Source organism: Lynx canadensis, chromosome D4, assembly GCF_007474595.2.
Source record: "Lynx canadensis isolate LIC74 chromosome D4, mLynCan4.pri.v2, whole genome shotgun sequence".
In the NCBI taxonomy this organism is placed as follows: Eukaryota; Metazoa; Chordata; class Mammalia; order Carnivora; family Felidae; genus Lynx; species Lynx canadensis.
The window spans coordinates 12,423,359-12,444,662 of NC_044315.2; the positions used below are offsets into that span (position 1 = coordinate 12,423,359).

Below are 21,304 nucleotides of genomic sequence, written 5' to 3' on the forward strand. Positions count from 1 at the left end.
GGTCATAATCTCGAGATCCGTGGGTTCGAGCCCCAGGTCGGGCTCTGTGCTGACAGTTCAGAGCCTGGAGCCTGCTTCAGATTCTGTGTCTTCCTCTCCCTCTGCCTCTCCCCCACTCACACTCTGTCTCTCTGTCTCTCAAAAATAAATAAACGTTAAAAAATTAAAATTGAAGTAAATAAAAAATACCCAGGATTTTAGGCCTTTGCATTTCAAGCTTCCAGATTACTGGTAATGGTGTGGTTTGACTTGCCATCAATAATATGTCTTTGCACACCACACACACATACACGCATGCCCGCATGCACGCACACCTCGCTCGCCTGTTCAGAGCTGATGTTTGCTGTCTCTCCCCTCCCAGATGGTGGCCATTCTGTCTCTGAGAAGCTGTAAACATCACCATCTCTGTTCAGTTTAGATCAAATCACACAGGGTATAGACCCTCAGTCCAGCACATTAACAATGTCAGAGGCCATAAGTCAGAAGCTCATCTAGGGTTTGGAGTTTCACGGCTCTTTTGGGGAATGTGTTTGGCTGCAGAATTCCAGCTCTCAGATGCAGCTTGAAGAGGAGAAAACGTATTACTTGGGTTTAGCCCACGTTGTGCGTAGATCCCCCAGCCTCTGGAGCCCCCACTAACTGTAATGAAGTAGAATCCCAAGTCCTTTGGCTCACTCCTAGCCCCTGCAGGGGACATAGGGCCTTAACTCCCAGGATTGGGGGGACGTCCCAGGGGTGAACATACGTGTTCACAGGCCTGCCCCCCACCCCATCCCCGGCACAGCCACAAGCTGCCCATTCTCACCGCAGTTAACCTTGAAATGCCAACAATGTCCGCAGCAAGGTGGACAAGACACTGCCCACCCGTTCTTTTTAATCCTGTCCCTGGGGTCATAGAGCTGTTTGTGGCCCGTGTTTGGCAGAGACCTAGGGGGACAGACTCATCTGGGTTCCCAACAGCCCAGCCTTTCTCCTGGACCCCTGTGGGAGTGGACAGGGCTGGGCTGCCACAGGCTCAGATGGCCGGATGCAGGCTGTTTCATTATTCTCTCTCTCTCCCTCCAACCCTCAGGGCCTGGTGCCTCCTTTCAGGGGCCAAGTCCTCTCCCTGCAGCCCCCTCCACCTCTCATGAAAGTGGGCTTCTGAGAGCCTCCCTCCCCTGCCTCCCCCGAGTTTGCCAAACGTGCCGCTCTGACCCCAGAAAGCCTACTCGGCTCCCCGTTCAGACGGCCGCTCCTCTTTCCATTGGCTCTGTCATCTCCGAGCACATCTGTGCAGTTCATTTGTTTCCATAAATACCCTCCTGGGGGACCAATAGCTTAGATTTAGTTCTTTCCCTTCTAATGATAGGCCCGCAGCCTCGGCAGGCTGTGTATACCAGGGAGGACGTGCTGTTCCACAGCCTCTCATTCAGCCAGCATTTATTGTGCGCCTACAGCTAGCCATGCACACAGATGACACCAGAGCAGAAACAAGTGTAAAGCAGACTTCTCAGCCCTTGAAATATCAGCTTCCATTGTGGATAACAGAGACATACACAAAGTCATGGCAATGCGGCCTCAGGAACATTGTGGTTTGGGAGGACAGGAGGCACAGGTAGAGGAGGAGAAGACATTTGAGCTGAGTCTTTGGAAATGAAGAAGAGTGGGTAGTGTAAACGGACTGTATTTTTTCTTTTTCGTGACACAAGTGCCTGATTTAAGTTTTGGTTGCTGAAGGCCTCCATTCCAAAGAGGCATCCACTTCAGAGACTTGAAGTTATCTTGAACAAACTCTTTGCCAGCCAAGGGGTCTAGATAAAGAGCCAGACCACCTTTCCTCACTGAGTCTCCTTTGTTTTAAAGATCTTGGTTGATTCCGGTAACTGGCCATTTGGGCCACTTGTCTTTTCTCTCTTGCTTTAAATTTCTGCTCTTAACATTTTAAATTCACCAATCGTGAGCCCACAAAACCCTAACCCCAATAAAAGCAGAAGCCCAGCCCATGGGCACCGTGTGTCTCTACCTACAACCTCGCAGTGGACCCGGGTGTGCTGTGTAATTTCCAGGCCTTGTAAGTAATAAGCCTTTATTTTTTGCCAAAGTTGGCTGATAGTCATTGCTGAAAGGCATTTTGCAATCATATTAAGAACCAGAAGGGTCAGTCCCATTGTAACAACGCTTTGGAAAGAAGAGAGGTCTGTGGGAAGCTCACTGGGGCCAAGGTGAGTGTCTCCGGGCGTTTTTATCTGGTAGCATTACTATGCTATGTAAATTTCACCTTTTTATAAGGACACCAGTCTTATTGGGTTAGGGGCCCACTCTGCTCCAGTGTGACCTCATCTTCACAAATAAAGTCACGTTCTGGGGTCTAGGGAGATAAGACTTCGATATACATCTTGGGAGTTGGAGGGCAGAATTCAACCCATTATAAGGAGTTTCCTAAAGGGAGAAGGAGAGGAAGGCATTCTGTTTCTGAGCAGAAAGAAGAACACATAAGAACACATGAGGAGTGGCCCAGAGGACAGAGTCCAGGACCAGCATGGGCTGGTGGGGGCGTGGGTGGTAGCAGTGTGATGGGCTCAGAATGGAAACGTAGGCTCGACCCTGGTCATAAAGGGCTTTTTTCTGCGAACTCTGAGTATAGACGCTTCACTGGAACCGACAGAAACTTGCCTCCTGGCCTTGGCCCAGCATAGCAGTAGAGCAACGAAGTGTGGGGTCCGAGAGCAGGACATTGTACAGTGTTTGCTCAAACTTTCCCCGCATTGGAAGTGTAGACAGGTCAAGAGGGCTTTGGTGGTAGCTAGAGCTGGGTTCACATCCTGGCCCCCCACCCTTGGGCAAGTCACTTAAACTCTTTAGGCCTAGTTTCTTCCTCCATAAATTGACCATGAAACCCCCTGGCACATCACAAACACTCAATGAAAGGTGGTAGTGTTTTCACTATGATGAGTCAGCCCCAAGAACATTTGACTTAAAAAAAATTCAAAAGATTGCCATCAAACCGTAGTGAAAGATGTCTGACTCCAAGCTAGGGTTCCGAGTAAACTGATGGAACAAAGATTAACGATAGAAAGTATCTATTTAACTATCTACTCCCTTTCCAATGCCGACTGTAAAGGAAATAACTGCTTTACCAAATCCAGTCATTTGAGTGTAGGGATTTGAAAAGCGGGGCATATATTTTGTAGTAACAGGACATTTGTTAACAACTGGTTAACATTGGGCCTCGGTCCCTCACAGCAGATGAGTCAGACCTGCAGCAGGCACGTGACTGTCCCCAAGGGGTGAGAGGCAGCTGGTGCTCGTCAGGAACCAAGGGACACTGCCAGCCAGCCTTGGGGCAGAGCCCCCAGACACCTCCTGCAGGAATGCAATGAAGGTCATGGGCAGGACAAGCCACAGAGGCTGGAATTGTTTTACCAGCTTATTCTCGACCTGATAGCATGCACTGAGTGGGGTATGTTGGGGTCTAAGTGTGGAGAGCGAGAGAGAGGGAGAGAGAGAGAGAGAGACAACATGAAAGCAAGACAGAGAAAATGCTGAGGGAGAGGCAGAGGTGAGCCCCAGAGTACATCACAGAGACCCAGAGAGAGACAGACAGACAGACACGAGAGAAAGAAGAAAGATGGAGAGAGGCAGAGACAGACAAAACTCCAGAGCAGAGACAATGTCTTGGCATAGATCAGAGGGGATGCAGGAAGCAAGAAAGGAAAAAAGATAAACAATAAAACCTTGCATTGCGAGCAACTTGTTCTGCGAATGTTCCAGAAGACGAGCAAACATTTCTAAGAAATTTTAACTTGGTAAACGAGCAATGTCTTGCAATATGAGTAGTATGTGACGCTGAATGTCACATGATCACAACGGAGCCCATGGTTCTTGAAATTCACTTTGATATACGAGTGCTTTGGATTACAAGCATGTTTCCAGAATGAATTATGCTCACAAACCAAGGTTTTACTGTATATAGATATAGATATATAGATATACATATACATATAGATACAGATGTAAATTTTAAAACCTATAATATGTAATAGAAAGCAACCAAAGTAAAATTAATATAAAAGATATTATGAATAGCCTTACATTTGCACGGGACCTACAGTATACAAAGTCCTTTCTGTGTGCCCAAATACGGACCAGTGAGGAATGAGCTTATTACTTCCCATCTTGTCTCTACCTCTTAGAGACCCATGACCTTTGCTGAAAGTCAGACTCTTTCTGCCTCCATTTTCTCTTCTCTAGAATGGGACTGATCAACTGTGTCTGGAAGGGTGGTGCTGAGGCATCCCATGCTCGGTCTCCACAGCGGCTGGAGAATTGAATTCAGCCTCCCACCAAATTTGACTCTACCCGCGCGGGGATTTACATAGATCTGTTTTAATTCATTGCCAGTGTTTGAAAATCAGGAGCTATTACACACATCTCTAGACATTGGGCTTCTTTTGAAAAATTGGGCAAAATAGGCAGGGCCGGACCCTCATCGCGCCATGGCGACTTGGCCTCAAGCTGGTGCCAGCGATGCCCTGTGGTTGGGGGCGCTGGCTCCACCATCCCTCCCTAAGCGCCCCCTGCTACCAGCTCAGTTCATTCATTCATGTTACTTCCCTGGCCGGTGGAGGTTTTGTTTGCAGGCCTTGCTCTACCTCCGCAGCCTGTTTCAGCAAAATGGTGTTTCCATGGGTCGGTCTGCCGTCTGTGAGGCGAAGAATGCTTCTTGTCCACCCCTGGGTCCCCGCCCCCAGCGCTGTGCCGGGCACATGGAAGCGCTTGCTGAAGTGACCATGAGGGGGCACTGCATGAGACCACGCAAGGGTGCGTCAGGAGAAACGTCATGAGAATGACGCAGGTGCTCCTGCGAGGGGCACCCGTGTTTCTCCTTCCTCTACTGTGCCCAGAAAACTGGAAGACCGAGCCAGATCTCTAGAGCCAGGGGGTTAAACGAAAAGCTGGATCCTTGGTTGAGGGCTCCCCCGAGAGGAGCGGGGAGCAGAGCAGCACGAGGCTTCGCCAGGCTCTGCGACAGGGCTCGCGTGGCTCTCCGCAGCGACAGGAGCCTTTCCCTGCACGTGGTGTCACGGTGTCGGCAGGTTTGCCCTGGCAGCGTAGCTGGACGTGTGACCCGGAACAAGTTAATGGACGCTTCTGGGCCTGCTTCATGTTCTGTGAGATGGAGAGAGCGATGTCTCCCTCTCGCGGGGAGGTAGCAGGGTCACGGGAGATGACGCCTGGCACGTGCCTGGCACGTGTTTGCTCCTTGCTTAACCCTTTCTGTATTAGTGTCCTCCAGCTGCCGGAACTAACCAGTGACTTAAAACAGCAGTAAGTTTATTAGGTCCCGGCTCTGGAAGTCAGGACTGTGAAGCGAAGGAGTCTGCGGGCTACACTCCCCTGAGGCTATCAGGACAAGATCTGTTCTTCTCCCCTTCCGCTGCAGGTGGCTCCAGGTGCTCCTTGGCCTGGGGCTCTTGCCACTCCCATCAATGTCTCCACCTTTACCCTGTCTGTTACTGTCTTCTGTCTCTGGGAAGGGCACTTGCCCTTGACTTGGGGCCTTTAATAATCCAGGGTGATCTTACCTCAAGATCCCTAACTGAATTACCTCTCCATAGCACCTTTTCTAAATAAGGTCACATTCACAACATACCTTTATTTGGGGGGGGGGGGAAGGGGGGAGGGCGCTACCATTCAACCCACTATACCTAATGCTTATTGAGCACCTTCTACAGGCCAGAACTTTGCATGCATTATTTAATCATTCCATTAAGCTAAGTCTTGGAGGAGAGAGTCCTGGGTAGTTCTCATCTGGGGGTCTGATGCTGTTTTTTCCAGAGGTTAAGGCGGTGCTTGGCTCCATGGCTCCATGATTAGAGACCGAAGGAAGTGGGTTAATGCACGTAATTCCTAGATTTTGTGGATTCCCTCCTTGGCTCTCTCCATGTGCAATATCCTTTCCCCTGTCTGCAAAATGTCTGTGGTGGACACCAGTGTGCTGTCCGGATCCTCCTTCAAGCAGGGACTTGTCATCCCAGCTGCTGGGATTGTCGTCATCGCACGGCCTCCAGTCCTCAGCCCCTCTGGGTTGGCCTCAGTGCAGAAAGCACACCAGGACAGGTGTGGACCACATCCGTCAGTGACTGACGGAAGCAGCAATACAAAGCAGCTGGACCTATCAGCCCAACGTGGGATAAACTGGGTGGGCCGTTTCACCACCAGAGTTCCCTGTGGGGTCAGGAGAGACTCTGTGTGACCTGCGCTGCAGTGTCTCCCTCAGCCCAGTCCTGCCTCCTCCTCCCTTCCACACATGCTGAGCCCAAGGGCACCACTTAAGGAGGTTTTTTTTTTATGTTTGTTTGGTTTGTTTGTTTGTTTAGAGAGAAAATGCACGAGCCGGGGAGGGGCAGAGAGAGTACTCCAAGCAGGCTCCACAATGTCAGGGCAGAGCCCTCCCTACTCAGGGCTCCAACCCGCGAACTGTGAGCCCCTAGTAAACAGCCTGCACACGAACCTCCAAACCACAGTCTGCCTCCCTGAGACACCAACCTGCTCCAGTGTCAAAGGGTCATCTGTACTCCAGATCCTGCAATTATCTGTGAAATGGAAATTTTACTCCAACTAACTTTGTGTTTATGTGTAATGGCTCAGTTTCCCACAGGCAGCAATAAATGTTGTTGCCTTGATGTTTTCATTCGTATTTAAACATTTTTGAAGATCTCTTGACGGCTTTGACGTTTTTCATTTTCCTGAGTCTTGGAACCTGCAGGTGAATGTAAGGCGATCTGAAAACTGCAATATTCTGCAGATGCCTGGAAAAAGGTGTGCCAGTTTGATGGTTGCTAAAAGCTTGCTTGGTTGAAAATAGTGTTTTGAGGTTTCAAGTGGATTCCTAGCTGTCTCTGCACGTTTCATTAAGTAATCTGATGAAAGTAATCAGATATTTAGCACCATCTGAGCAAGAAATCAAAACAGAACATAAGACAAAGGAGGCAGGCTACTCTACCGGTTGAGAGAATAGGCTTTTGGAATAAAGCAGATATGGGTTTCACTATCACTGAAGTCTGCACCTCAGTCTCCTCATCTGTTGAATGGGAACAATAATAATATTGACCCCCCCCCCCAGGGTCCTCGTGAAAGTTAAATGAGATTTTCTATTAAAAAAACATTTATAATAGTAAGCATGTTAAATGGTATTCGTTACTAGCTACCACCTGAGGCAAAGCTTATAAACACACACACCCTAAAGAAATTTTAGATCATTTGGGTCATTGCTCACAGAAAACTCATGAGAATTTGTCCAAGCTTACTTTCAAAGGATCGTAAGGGCTTTTTTGTTTTTAGCGACAAAGCTATCAAATTTCTCATATCGAAGGTGACAGCAGAATAGAGACCTTTTTCAGGCAGTGTGGGTGTGAGTCATGTGGATTTCCAGGGAAAGGCATTTCAAGCTGAAGGAACAGCCAGTGCAAAGCTCTGGGAGGACAGCTAGCTTGGAGCTGAGGACCAGCTGAGAGGTCCATGTGGCTGCAGGGTAGATGAGGTCAGAGATGTGAGGGGAGGGGCAGGTCTTGTAGGACCTAGTAGGTCTTGGCGAAGACTGGGTTTTGATTTGCTGATTTGGGAAGCTGTCACAAGTCTGGAGCCAAGGAATGACACGGCAGATGGCCCGATTTCTGTGTTGAAAGGATGCCCCTGACCACTGGGTCAGGAATGGAGTGGAGGCCTGCAAGGCAGAGAGACAGGGACCCCACCGTTAGGAGGCTCCTGCAGTCTCCCTAGCCAACGATGGCCACTCAGATCAGGGTGGTCACTGTAGGCACGGAACATACTTAGCATCTGCTGTATCTTGAATCCTGAATGGGGCGTTTGATAATGTCCTGAGAGGAAGAGACGAGTCAAGGAAAACTCTATGTGTTTTGTCCTGAGCAACTGGAGGAAAAAGATTCTTTTTAAAGTTCAAGTTAGTTAACATACAGTGTAGTTAGTGTTGGTTTAATCGAGGAAAATGCAAGGGGAGGGGCACCTGGGTGGCTCAGTCGGTTAAGCCTCAGACTCTTGGTTTCAGCTCAGCTCATGATCTCACGGTTGGGGGGAGGGGTTCCAGCCCCTCACATGGAGCCTACTTGGGATTCTCTCTCTCCCTCTCTCTGCCCCTCCCCCACTCACTCATATGCTCCATCTCTCTCTCAAAAAAAAAAATAATAAGTAAATGAACTTAAAAAAAATGCAAGGGGAGGCAGACTGGGGAAGGACTATGAGGTATTCGTGTTGGGACCTGTTAAGTATGAGATAGCTGTTAAACATCCAAATGAAAATGTTGAGGTGGCCGTGAGATAGAAGCATCTGGAGTCAGTGAGCAGTCTGGGCTAGACATATAAATTTGGGAGTCATCAGGCTATACGGCTGGTGCTCCAAACTACGGGACTGGAGGAAATTACTGAGGGAGAGGGGAGCTAAGAGGACACAGCTTGAGGCACTCCAGTGTTCAGGGCTCAGACAGACCAAAAGCAGCAGCAGCACAGGATATAGGTCAGGAGCTGCCAGTGAAGGACAAGGAAAACCAGGAGAATTTGGAAACCAGGTGAAAAAGCACGTGAACAGGGCTTTGATGGTTGAACAGGAGTTCGTTAGGCCAGGGCTCCCCAAAGCGAGGTCCCAGACTAGCAGCATCACCATCGACATCTGGAAACCTGATAAGAATGTGCAGAATCTGAAGCCCCAACCCAGGTCTACCAGATCAGAAACTCTGACAGGTGGGGGCCCTCCAGGGGATTCTGAGGCACCCTCAAAAGTTTGAGAACCACCGACCTAGGCACAAAATTGCCTGCACAAAACCGTAAAGGCCACTAAGAAGAAAAAAAATGGTCCCCACCACGTTCTTTCCTGGAAGAGAATTTTTAAAAGACACGCTTGGTGCTCAAAGCGCTCACTGTAACCCCTCCCTGACATCACCAGCCCCAGCCCCCAGAGGCCAATTTAGAAACCTACTAATTTATCATGGCTCTTTGGAGAGGAGGAATGCCCCCATTTTACGGGACAGAGGGAATCCTGAGAACCAGGCATGCCAGACATTCCACTGCTTAAAAAAGGGGGGGGGGTGGTATTCCAGGCTTAGCATTTCTGGGCCCCGAACGCCCAGAGAATACTGAGAACGCGCTGAGATACAAAGCTTGTGTCACCAGTTTCCAAGCTTTCCTCTAGGTTTTCCTAGGAGAATTCCACCCTTTTCCATTCTGGGGAGAAGAAGTTAAAATTAGGGCCAGCCTGCAGCCCTGGTGTGCCAGATGCGGGGAAGCTGTCCCCAGAAATAAGCTGGTTCCCACCGCGGATGGGCGGGGCGGGGCCGGGCGCCTCCAGTCCCAGCCCAGCGGAGGGGCTGCTGGAAGGCCTGCCCCCCTCCAAGTGTCTGCAAGAGGTCTGGTCCCGAGCTTTAAAACCCTGAGCCAAAGCCCTGCATCCCGACCTCTCCTCTCCCGGCCAGTCCTAGCTGGCTTTTCAAAAGTGTGCAATTGTCTCCTTCCCGCCCAGCCCAATCCTCGCCCGGGACCAGCTGTGCGCCGCGCCGGCTTCACCCGGGACGCGATCGAGCGGCGCTCCCCAGTCAGGCACCCCCAGCTTTCCGCTCAGCAACCCGAGCCGCTCCGCAAACTTGGGCAGCTCCAAGTGCACGCTCTGCCTCTCGCCTGGTCCGTCCCCGGCGCGCCCGCTCCCCTCCACCGGGGCTGCCGGTCCCAGCGGGCCGGTAGCTTGCACCCCCTTCGGGTCGTCCTCCCTCCCCGAAGCGCGACCATGCTGCTAAGGGGCGTCCTCCTGGCAGTACAAGGTAAGTGCGAGGACCCAGGGGGACCCCCGGGGGGCGCCCTCGTGACCCGCTCCCGCAGCCCCGGTGGCCGGCTTGCCGTCCTGGGCTGGGCTAGCCGAGGGCGCCCCGGGATCCTCTCCGACGGCCGTACCCCTCTCCGAAGCCTGGAGTGGTGCTGCGGGTGCACGCAGGGCCCGCGGGACAAGCGCCGGGGGCGGGGAGGGTGTAGTGGTGCACCCCTCTCGCGCCCCTCCCGCGCGCATTCCCCTCACTTTCACCCCGTCCCCCCCGGGGCGCCCCGAGTTGGTGCAGACGCTCCCAGGCCGAGCCCCAACTGAAACTCGTTTTGTGCCCGCAGCCTTGCAGCTTGCGGGAGCCCTGGACCTGCCCGCGGGTTCCTGCGCCTTTGAAGAGAACACCTGCGGCTTTGACTCGGTGCTCCAGTTTCAGCCCTGGTTTTTAAACGAGGAAGGTAAGGGGGCTCCCGAGCCACCCGGGCCCCGAGGTGAACTTTCCTCCTTGCTGGTTGGCTCTTTCTCAAGGGCAATGCTATCTTGGAGTTAAATCCCCTCCGGAGGAAAAGTGTGAGTCATGGATCCTCCTTCCAACCTTCAGCTGTGCGAGGCCGAAGAAGACGTGGGGGCGGGGATGCCCTTTGTTTACCTGGCCCCTGGGTGGAAGCGCTGAGATTTTTCGCTCCCCCTCCCCCGCCCCCCAGCACTTCCTAATGGAAGGGAGAAAGGGACACAGCTACTGTCACCCTAGCTGTGTGCCCTCTGCAGGTTGTCAGCCTCTCTGGTCCTCAGTAGACACCTTTAGGAGCGGGGAGCGTTGGATGGGAGGTAGTTCTGTTCCCACACTGCAGAAATGGTTCCCCAATTCTGTGATGAGACCTCCGTGATAAGAGCTCGTGGTTACGCTGTGCCTCAGTGTGTTGCTGCTGACTTCATCCTCGTACTTCTGTTGTGTTTGCAACCCAGCACTTAGCAAAGGAGGAAACGAGTCCATGACTGTGTGCCTGAGGTCACTGGGCTGGAGGCGTTGGTCATCGCCTCACCACTACATACTGTTTGGGTTCTGGTGACAGTTTAAATGTGGGTCTTCGGATGTTTCTTCTTGCCCTTCATTATGTGGTAAAAACACAAGCAGCCCTCCAGCGCTCCACAGCAGGCCCTGGGCTCACCCTCTGCTTTTCTTTTCCCCCCCTCGGTGAGCCCATTTGTAGAAGCCTGGTGCCCCAGGACATTTGGACTGGGGATAGCCTCCTTTTAAAAACACAGCAGCTTAAAGGAGATCAGCTTCCCCTCTGAGCTGTCCTCTGTCCCCAAGGCGTCCCAGCTGGCTTCCCCGGAGCTGGGTGGAGGCCACACCCCTGCTTCGCACGCACAGCCTGTCACCACAGCTTGCCCTGGCCCACGCTTCTCTTGGGCTTCTGTTGGCCTCTCGGACCCTCACGGGTGGGCGATATTACCCCATTTTACAAAGGTGGCCATTTCAGTCTCAGAACGGTCAAACGGCTGGCCCACGACACATGGTGTCACTCCACAGCTGGCCCTGAGCTGTCTAGTTAAGGGGAAGAACCTGGAAGGAAGCAACTCAGTAGCAATCTTTATTTATTGCCAACAGTTGCCAGGTCTTGACCGCTACAGTTTACTTCGGGATGGCTGGGGAAAAAGCAACCCCTGACTTACTACCTGCGGGGTTCCGACCCTGCTGATGGCCTTGGGAAGGTCTCTGTCATCTCGCCACCCCACCCTTTCTTTCCCTGTTCCTGCTGTGGGCGACGCACCCTGAGAGACCACTGGATGTGGACCGTGGGACGGGCATTATTCCCTAGCACTACCAAGCTTCTCAGGCTTCAGCTGCACAGGAATTACCTGGTGTGCGTGTTACACAGATGCTGAGCCCCTCTCCCTCCGCCCGAGTACCAGATTCACTGGGCCTGAGAATTTGCATTTCGAACAAGTTCCCAGGTGTTGCAGCTGGTCTGAAGACGATGCTTTGAGAACCACTGACCACAGTGTGTTTTTACACAACACACACATGCGCCCACTCACACGCCTGTCCCCCGGTGCTGGTGGCCCTGGGCAGAGCGGGAATTGGTGAGAAAGGGCCACTGGCGTGACGCTGAGACTGAAAACCTGCTTAAATCTTGTGCCCTCAACACGCCTCCTGCCTCACCCTAGTCCTGGCCCCTGGTGAAGGACATCAACATCACCCCTTGATCCAGGAGGCCCAGTCTCGGAGCCCCCACCCCCAGCAGGGTGGCTCCTCACGGCCTGCTCGGGGGTCAGTGGATGCACCACAGCAGGCTGAGCTTAACCCGCCTTCCAGACCCACAGGAAATGCTGGCTTGGCCCGTTTGCACCCAAGTGGCAGTTAAACAGCGCCCCTTCGGGGAAAACAGGAAGATGCTTATAATAGAAGAAGGTGATTATGGTTTAATAGTATAATGGAAGCACTGTTGCTTTCCTTCTAGCTTTCTTTCTCGCTTCTAACGGCCACTGCTTTCTGGCTCAGGATCAGGACTACTGGCTTGGCTGGGGGGAAGTTAATTCATTCTCCTCTGAGCCTTCCCGGCAGAAGACGAGAGGCAGGGTAGGCCTCATTCGCTGGAGAGCAATGTTTTCCAAAGGCCAGAACTTGGACGCGACCAAGCGCCCTCCAGAGGGGCAGTGAGGTGTGCGCCTGCCGAGAGGCCATCACTAAGAATTTCCGTTGTAAACCCGTTCTTGGGTTGGTCAATTAAAGATGATAAAATCAGCAGAGGCGGCAGTTTGGCAAGCTGTGGCCAAGCCTCTCTGCAGATTTACTTCAACTTGCTGCAGGAATCCTTTGAGACTGGTTCCATCCACCGCCACGTGTTGAATACACCATAGAAAGTTGTAGGTTTCAGAGACCTTTGCCCACGAGTATTTGGCATACAAATGGCACTTTCTGTATGTCCTCGGTCAGTAGGTTAATTTGCGGGGAGGAGGCCCAGTGCAGGGAATTAAGTAGGGAAACAAATCTGCGAATTGGAATCTCATCACAGGAAAATCAAATCTGGGGGTAATTGTGGCAGGCCCTTGCTCAAAATATCCCTCCGCTGCCCCAAATTGTATGTAAGGTCCGCTTCTTTGGTGTATTTCCAGTATTAGGTCTCTAAGAGTCTGTCATTGCAATTCCAATGTCTCTAGTTCATAGCCATCTTGAAATATACTTGCTCTCCACTGGGCATGGGATGGCTGAGTTTTGACCAGTGTTGTTTGCTTGGATTGTGTACCACAATGGAGGGTGCCCCCAGAACAGGGCGGGGGCGCCAGTGCCGGTGATTAGATGCTGCAGTCCAGTCTTGTCTACTTTCTAGATTTGCTAACATTGCCCAATTTAGTTTAATTTCCCTCTACACTTTTTGGAGAATATTTTTATTTCCTCTAAGTTGTCAAGGGAAGTGAGATTATGTTAGACTCAAACTGGAATTCACGTCTAAATTTTAGGTTTGAATTAAATCCAGGAAAGAAGAGATCTATTTAATCCTATAAAAATCTTCTTTATTCCTTCATTCATCCTGTTTAAAAAAAAAAAAAAAACTTGTTTATTCACTCACAGTTCAGAGAATACTGGAAGCTCTTTGGACAGTGGTCCTCAGGTGAAATCGAGACTGTTGGTTCCATTTACCCAATGCCAGCTGTGGGGGCAGAAGCCCTTTGGCTGAGGATTCTTGGAACCCAGTAAGTTGGCCTCACACTGGAAGAGTCACAATCAAATGAATCATCGGGTGAATTTTGGCTCCACTCCAGGCTGTGGACACCTTGGCTTAGCACCTTTAACCTAACTCTATAAGGAAGCCATTGGAGGAACTAAGGAAGGGGGGGAGGTAAAAACCCAGTCCAGGTACTGCTCCTTAACTGGAAGCTGAGAACGCTAAGCCCCCCAGAGGAAGGCAAATAAAGAAATGTGTTAGGTGGACGGGAGATAAACAAGGAAATTCAAAGCACTTGTTTGTAGGGAATGCGTCTTTTGCACAACAGTGGGGGTCGGTGTTTGAGGAATGGCTTAATATGGAAGAGTGTGGATGGTATTTGTGCCTCGGAGCGAGTGATGCTATCTGAGGCAGGAAGACAGGCTACAAGGTTTGGCATTACCAGGGGGTAATGTGGGGGACGTGGTAGAGTGTGCTGAACTCACTTTGTAAGTACGCGCATATGTCTTTCTGACCCCCCCCACTCTTTATCCAAACCCATTTCTTCTCTCTTACAGACACTTTCAGCTACTTGGCCATCTGATTTTCGGTTCTGTGCTCTGTCATGTGCCAGTTATTATTTAAAATGATAAATCCCACCTGATATTCCACCTACAGCCAAAAGTCTGCCTGGGAGCCCAAGAGGCCTTCTTGGAAGAGGGAGACCAGTCCTCCCTTCCTGTGAATTACAGCTCTTTCCTGACTCTGGGAGAATCACCTTAGCATCCCCCCCCGACATCACCAGTTCATCAGGTAGTTCCCCCCCCCCGCCATGGGCCTGCTTAGACCCGCGTTGCCTCTGCCTGTTGGTCTCTCAGTACACTCTCAGTAGAAACACACTCCCATGTTGTGTGGAGACTGGAAAGCAGCACAAGTCTGGCGTATTCCTTTGATGTCCCTTGGAGAGACAGTCAATCCCAGGAAATGGCCAAGTTACTCCTGCAGTATCACATGCCTCTCCCTGGGGCTGCCCTGGCTAGTGCTGCTCTCAGGTTGACCATAGCTGCCATGTGCTGTGCCTGAGCCCAGCTTGACTCTGCCCTGGCCCTGCCTAGGATCCTAGATCTAGAACTGGGCTTTGGAATTCATCCAGTGCAACCTCCTCATTTTACAGGGGAGCATGCTGGGGCCCACACAGGCTGCCAGTCATGGTCATGGACCAAGCAGGGGACAAGGCCTCACTTCCTTGGCTCTCCACTTGTTCTATGCTCCAGCCTTAGTGCACTTCTCCTAGCATCCCTGTCACTATGGGTCCTGGGCCCTGGAGCTTTGGTGTATTAATTATAAAATGTTGGAAAGTCTTCATCAGGGAATTAATTGTATATTTCATACATATGGAAGAACATGGGTCCCAAAGGCACAGTGCTTTGGGCCTAGCAAACCCATAAAGCACTACATGTTATGCCATCTTGTGTATTGATTCACTCTTGCAGAGCTGTAGACATCCCACCTGCCTGTAATCTTCAGCATACAGAAAAAGACCTGGCATATTGGAGGTGCTCAATAAATATTTGTTGAATGGATAAATTTGCTCAATGAGTAATTCTAGTATTGGATGATTGAAAAGCCCTTATGCGTTTTCGTCTGTGCTCCCGGTTCATTCTGCTCCTTCAAAGGTAATTCTTCATCTGTCTGATTGATGGCATGGAGTCTTTTATGAGAGTCCTAGCCAAACTGATCTCTTATCCCCTAAGCTCTTGGGCAGGTCCCCACCCCTCGGCCTCCCTGTCCATCAGTCTGGGTTCTTGGTTTCTCTTACCTGGCCCCTCCACTTGGGATTTAACCTGCTTGGACTGGTTATATCTGCCTGCTCCTCCCTGTCTTGACTGACTTTTTTGGACATAGGCTCTGACAGGCCAACCCCCTTCCTATCAAGGCCAACACCTCATCTGGGTTTTTACCCTACTCAAATTAGAGTTGCCCAACAGGAAGTGGCTACCCAGCTCCTGTCCTCATCCCCCACGAAGCACCTTAGGAGTTTTAGGATGCTTCCCTTCTCATAACTGCACAAGTCAGCTGTGGTCACCATATGTTGGGAGGAAAAAAAGAATCCCTTGTCGTGGGACTTTCTGCTTTCATTAACACCTTCAAATCCCCTAGCATACGGTTAGCATGTTTTGTGACTTGCATCTTGGCATATAGTATTTATAAAAAATTCAGATTCTTAAAATAGCACAACCTCCTTGCTAGGTCACCCCAGCAGTGGACCTACTTCTATCTCTTGTTAAATAATATTTGATTTTTAAGAATTTAAGTGAAACCCCATTATGTCAATGTAAGTGATGGGTATCTTAATACATACGGCTGGTAGGTAGTTACACATGGTCTTGACATCTTGGTTGTTCTCTGTATATATCAAATGTGTTTATAAATATCATATCATGTATATGGGAACATATCAGTAATTACCAATGATATATATATGAAATACCTACAGGAAGAAGGTAGTGCTTAACACAGATGAACATATTGCTAATGATAAATGAGGAAGTTATTTAAAAGCAAGGAACTTTCACAGTATATCAGAAGTTTCTGTTGTATGTATTAGGCCATGCCTAGTTAAGCAAAGCAGAATGTCTTATGTAATTTTGGCAAAGCGTTCCCAACAAAAATTAAGAGTTTGTAGAGAATTCTCATACTATGCATTAAACCAGTGATTCTCAACACTGACTGGATGTTAAAATCACCTAAAAATTTCTTTAAAAATTGTCATGTCAAGGTCCCACCCCAAGAGATTCTGATTTATTTGGCCAGAAATAAGACCAGACTTGGCATAGTTAATCAATAAACAAACACTAACAAATGAACAAACTCCCTAGGTGATTTTCATATGTGCCCAGGGTTGAGGACAGTGCTTTGTAAGGACTGCCAACTGTCCACCCCCTCCAGATATAAGAAAGAAGAAATGCCCTCTTGTTAAGAATCCTTTGAATCTGGGGTGCTTGTGTGTCTCAGTTGAGTGTCTGACTCCTGATTTTGGCTCAGGTCATGATCTCACAGTTCATGGGTTCAAGCCCCATGTTGGGCTCTGCACTAACAGCTTGGAGCCTACTTGGGATTATCTCCTTTCTCTCTCTGCCCCTTTAGCTCATGCTTGCTCTCTCTCTGTCTCTCAAAATATACAAAGAAACCTAAAAAAAAAAAAAGTATCCTTTGATTCTCAGTTGCCAGGAGAACCTGCACAGTGCCTAGAGTAACACTCAAGGCCCCCCATGATTTGCCCAAAATCATAAATCTGCTCCCTTCCCTCCTGTTAATCTCTAATGTGCTGTTTGTCAACACACCCTTTAATTTCTTGCCTTTTTCTGTATTTGTATTGTTCTCCACATCTGTTTTCTGCTTTTTTATTCCCCTGATCCATCTTGGCCTATTGAAATCCTACTCTCCACCCCCACCCCGCCCCCCATGCCTTAAGGTTTGGCTCTTTTTTTTTTTAAGTGTATTTATTTATTTTGAGAGACAGTGGGGAGGGGAGGGGAGGGGAGGGGAGGGTGGGAGAGAGAAGGAGAGACAGAATCCCAAGTAGGCTCTGCATTGTCAGCACAGAGCCCAATATGGGGCTTGATCTCACAAACCGTGAGATCATGACCTGAGCTGAAATCAAGAGTTGGACGCTTAACTGGCTGAGCCACCGAGGTGCCCCAAGACCCAACTCTTTCTTGAAACATTCTCTGAGTTTCCCCGGTAGATGAACATCTCCCTCCCCTCCCTTCCCCTGGCCTTCTTCACTTCCCACTGTGTGTCTTCTCCTTAGCCCCTCCTTGTCAGGGTCCCCACCCCTTCACCTGGCCAGGACCTTACATCTTTGAGGACAGGGATCACATCCTCTCCACAATGACGGACAAACAGCATGTGGTATCAGCAAACACTTCAAATTTAATCAATCTCTAAAGCCCTTGTTGAGATTAATAGAAAAAAAAAAAAAAAAAACCAACCCTTGCCATGTTCCCCTGTGGTAAAAGAGGTTGTGTTTAATAATCCTTCCTACTGTAGGACTTCAAGGACTTTGGAGGCTAGTGTTTTAATTTCCAAGTATAACAGGGAAGCAGTGTTTCAGCTTGTCTCACCCGCAGGTGGTCTGTTCCATCTCTGACATACCAAGGGACAAATAGCCCTTGGATTATTGACTCATTACAGCTACCTAAGACCCTTGATCCTCTGTCATCACAAACAATCACAATGCAACCTTGAGAGTGACACTGCTTGGTCTGTAAAGTATTTTTAGCAAAAGATTATCAGACTTTAAGTTAGCTTTTGAGAGCTGTTTTTCCAAAGGAACTCAAGTGTAAGACACCAACAGTAGCGACCCTGATGGATAAAAGCGGGTAGAGATATTTACTCTTTGAAGAAGCCCTTGCATATGGATGTGGCAAATGAGAAAACCAAAGGATTGGGCTTGTGATTTAGTGAGATCTGTCAGAATATTTGCCTCCTCTAAGTTATAAGAAAGTGATTTGTGTTTTGGGTGATTCTGCGGCAAAGAATAAGATAATAAAACAGAACAAAATGTACCATAACTTCATAGTGTCATGAATGAATCATACATTTTACAGAAAAAACATCTAAGAATATCCATTCTACCGATGCACATTTGGAGTGCCTATAATCTATCAGGCATTATATTAGTAGTCGGAGTACACAGAGAACAGGAGTACGTACATGGCCACGGTCCCTGCCCTTGGGACCCATACACCAATAGGAGGAGACACGAATCCGTAATTATGGTAGAGAGCAAACAGAACTGTACATAGTCACGGATCTTCATTGTAAACAGCATAAGTTTGCTATTTAAATAAAGCAGAAAAGAAACTTATTGGAAAAGTAGCAGCTTTCAGAATCAACAGGAAGTCTAGAGAGCTATATTTGGGCAAGAATAAGGAGTGCAAAGTGTAGGCAAGACCCTTCTGGAGGAACCATTTGTGTGACTTTGTTATTGGTCTGCTGGACCTGCCTGTTCATTATTCCTGTGGACAGTGGGTAGTGATATGGCCTGCTAACCAGTCCAGTAGCTGTGAGGAAGGTTGATTTGAGGGAGATATGACTGGCAGTGGGGTGGCTCATCAGGGGGCAATCCAGTGGTCCAGCTGAGAGTGGATGAGGGCTTGAAATGGGACAGGGGTAGCAGGAATGAAAGGGAGAGAGTAAATAAAATACCAGAAAGGGGACTAAATTGGCAGGACTTGTTGATTGATGGGGTGGGATGAATCAGAGGGAGAGTGACTCCCTGGCTTCTAGGTGGGGCAGCTGTTTGGTGGTGACCATAGTTGGGGGATTTCAGGAGCGCCATCATGTTAGGGGAGAAGGTGTGTTCCATTCTGAGTTGCGTGGGAAACATCCAGGTGGAACCCTTTGATTCAAGAATCTGAAGGTCAGGTACAACCTGGGCAGGACAATGGCCTTGGGAATCTTCAGCATGAAGACAGCAGTTGAAATCTTTTTTTTTTTTTTTAATTTTTTTTTTCAACGTTTATTTATTTTTGGGACAGAGAGAGACAGAGCATGAACGGGGGAGGGGCAGAGAGAGAGGGAGACACAGAATCGGAAACAGGCTCCAGGCTCTGAGCCATCAGCCCAGAGCCTGACGCGGGGCTCGAACTCACGGACCGCGAGATCGTGACCTGGCTGAAGTCGGACGCTTAACCGACTGCGCCACCCAGGCAAGACAGCAGTTGAAATCTTGAGCAGGAACAAGATCATCCAAGGAGAACCATCTTGAGGTGGAGCCTTGACCTCACCGTGAAGATTAGGCATCCAAAAGGGGTGGTGGAATGAGAGATACAGGAGGAACCAGGTGTGTGTGAAGAGAATTAGGGAAGTAAAGGTCACCGGAAGCCAAAGCAATTCGAAGTTTCAAGAGGAGCATGTGACCGGCAGGGCCGAGGGCAGCACAGAGGTGTGCGTAGAGGACTTATCTGTTGGAACTGACATTGTGGTTTCCATGGAATGAGGAGGACAGACCAGGATACCCTGGTGGAAGCATGAGGGGCAAGTGCAGACAACAGAGAATTCTTGGCAAAGAAATTTGGGTGTTCTCCCTTTCTTAGAGATTCAACCAGACCTACCAAAAAACTTGAGATGACAGGTTTTTGTTTTTATTTTGTTTCACTTTTTTTTTCTTTCTTTTAGGGAGGGGAGACTTGAGTTTGTTTATGGACTAAGTGGAAAGGACCAACAAGAAAGTTTCTGGAGAGAGGGGGCCATCTTCATTAGCTCTGCATTAGACCCAATTTCCACTTGGATAATTCAGAAACGTCAAGAGTATATGAATCTCACAGACCCATGCAACCCAGGAGCCCTCCACCAAATGGCTCAGTAACACTTGAGTGTCAATTTTAAAATGCAGGAAATTTTATTTCTACTGTAAATGCAGAGGATGTAGGAGGTTAGGCTGAATCTGTGGTCCTTACGATGCATCCTGGAACCCACTTAATAAGAACCAAAAACAAACCTTTCATACGTGATAGGGGAATCTTTAGGTATAAGGAAACTTTAATGGCGATGTGGATTCTATTTCTTTAGAAGAATGGTTCCTAGTGAGAAGTGTGACGTGAAACCTGACGAAATAGTTATACGGTAGCTTCTTACATAGCCAGGTTCTGTGATCCACAGGTAGCATTTCATGGCATGTGCCAAGGACACTTGTTGTCCTTATCTCTGACCTGCATGACAGTTCTAGGGGTGGTTATTATCAGTTATTACCGTATTTTGCAGATGAGAAAGAATGAGATACGGATAGATTAAGATAACAGGCCCAGGGCAACACAGTTGGAGAGTCAGGATATGGACTGCAGCCCACCCGGCTACAAAGAGTTGAGCTTCTCTTGGCCCTGGGCTCCCTCCCATCAGTGAGTAGGATGATGCCTTTGTACTTACAGAGGTCAACCCCAAGGACGACTGACCTGCAAGATTTATGCTTCTCTAGAGATAGTGGAAAACCTCTGCAAAATATTGGCGATGTCCTGACGTTCCAGCTCTGGGGTTCTGGGCCCCAGCTACACCTGCCGTGCGGTGGTGAGCCTTTGGAATCAAGCAGGCATCGAGCAGAGATAGAAAAACATAATTTTACTTATTTTTGTCCACAACAGATGAAAGTTTACTTTTGGAACCATTTTAAGGATTCTCTTGTCAGTCCTCAGCGTAATCTTGGCAGAGAACTTGGGGAAAAATTTATAGCTTGACCTAAGACACTTTGGCAGTCCTAAGGAATACTCCTCAACTTGAATTCATCCATCCCTACAGTGAAAGAATCAGAAGAGTACACAGATAAGTGTATTTTTTGCAAGCCAGTGGCCCCCCTGGACGAGAAGTTTAGTATGTACTCATTCTTTTACTCTTAACAGGATGGCAGTGTTGCTCTACAGCAGTGTGACACAGAACTTAGGTCTATGCTTAGAAAAATTTCCATTCCTTATTTGACAAAATTTTGCTTCACTGCCAAGGAGAACTCAAGTGTTATTTGGGGCCATGCTTATAAAAATGAAGATGACTTTAATATGCTTTAACTTTACCGAGAAGCTACCTTCTCTGCTCACTAATATTGTATGCCTGAAACCATCTTGCCTGAAACTGTAACTTAACATTTCTTTTTTTAAGCTTCTGCAGATTTCTTCTGTGTTTGTGACTTTATTAAAAATGGATAATAGAGAATGTTTCTTTGAAGGGTGTTATGACCGTGCATTAGTGCATTTTAAAATATAAGCTTTATGGAAACGCTTTGGTTTTCCATTACAAATCCTGAATCTGAAATCACACCATTGTTCCTGAAGACTGTTTCCCTTTTCCACAAATTCTGA

At 48.8% G+C, this 21,304-nt stretch overlaps 1 protein-coding gene across 1 annotated transcript in view; it reads left to right on the plus strand.

Annotated features, from left to right (window-relative positions):
- The first annotated feature begins 9,422 nt into the window (after positions 1–9,422).
- Positions 9,423–21,304, plus strand: part of MAMDC2 (MAM domain containing 2) — a 150,837-nt gene continuing 138,955 nt past the window's right edge. The window contains exons 1-2 of the mRNA XM_030293837.2: positions 9,423–9,808; positions 10,146–10,259. Of these exons, the coding sequence (XP_030149697.1) occupies positions 9,775–9,808; positions 10,146–10,259 (148 nt within the window). The 5' untranslated portion in view covers positions 9,423–9,774. The remainder of the gene's footprint in view (positions 9,809–10,145; positions 10,260–21,304) is intronic.